The sequence below is a fragment of the Acanthisitta chloris genome, unplaced genomic scaffold (assembly GCF_000695815.1).
Source record: "Acanthisitta chloris isolate BGI_N310 unplaced genomic scaffold, ASM69581v1 scaffold12264, whole genome shotgun sequence".
Classification (NCBI taxonomy): Eukaryota; Metazoa; Chordata; class Aves; order Passeriformes; family Acanthisittidae; genus Acanthisitta; species Acanthisitta chloris.
Window position 1 is genome coordinate 13,160 of NW_008667740.1, and position 1,086 is coordinate 14,245.

General features: G+C 50.1%; 1 protein-coding gene across 1 annotated transcript in view; it reads right to left on the reverse strand.

Moving 5' to 3' along the window:
* The window catches only part of LOC103800265 (transforming protein p54/c-ets-1-like), a gene marked incomplete at its 5' end in the record, with an annotated part of 21,587 nt that overhangs the window by 756 nt on the left and 19,745 nt on the right, over positions 1-1,086 (reverse strand). The window contains 1 exon segment of the mRNA XM_009072638.1: positions 999-1,086. Coding sequence (XP_009070886.1) covers positions 999-1,086 — 88 coding nt within the window.

Below are 1,086 nucleotides of genomic sequence, written 5' to 3' on the forward strand. Positions count from 1 at the left end.
CCTTTTGAGCCCCCGCCTGGAATACTGCATGTGGTTCTGGTGTCCTCAACACAACATAAGGATGGAACTGTTGGAGCAAGTCCAGAGGAAGCCATGAAGCTTTTCCTCATTGCAGAGGATTCTGTGAGTAGATTTCAAATCAATCAATTTAGGCTGGAACAGCCTCATTGAGTCCAACCATTTCCCCAGCACTGCCAAGGCCACCACTAACCCAAGTGCCCCATCTGCACTACTCGTGTCCCCAAGTACCACATCCACATGGTTTTTAAATCCCTCTAGGGATGGTGACTGCCCTGGGCCTTTTCCTCATTGCAGAGGATTCTGTGAGTAGATTTCAAATCAATCAATTTAGGCTGGAACAGCCTCATTGAGTCCAACCATTTCCCCAGCACTGCCAAGGCCACCACTAACCCAAGTGCCCCATCTGCACTACTCGTGTCCCCAAGTACCACATCCACATGGTTTTTAAATCCCTCTAGGGATGGTGACTGCCCTGGGCAGCTGTGCCAGGGCTGGGCCATCCTTTCTGTGAAGAGTTTCCCTGATATCCAACCTAAACCTCCCCAGATGCAACTCAAGGCAGTTTCCTCTTGTCCTATCATTTGTACCTGGAAGAGGAGACAGAAGAGCCTGCCTGGCTCCAACCTCAGTTAGGGAAGGGAAAAACCATCCCATCTGCTCCCCAAACCAGTGTCAGCTCCCTGTCTCACCTGTACACAGCCTATTTGAAGAGCTTTGGCTTGGCACTGCACTTCTCTCTGTGGTGTTGTAGCTACTTCCCACCCACTTTGGGCACAAATTCCTCCTTCCAAGTTGTTGCTGCAGCCCAAGTTTTACCACATTTTCAGCTGGTCTCTAACTCATTGCTTTCCCCACACATAGCCAAGACCAGGACAAGGCGACTGCTCAAATCTCAGCCTCAAAGGGAGGAGAAGAAGGTTATCCACCCCCAGATTTCTGAGGAATGTGGGTTGTGCACTCAATTTCAGGCACTTTACCTCATCTGGATCAGAGAGTTTGAATTCCCAGCCATCTCCTGTCCAGCTGATGAAGGACTGACAGGATTTGTCAGTGAGCAGTTCCAGC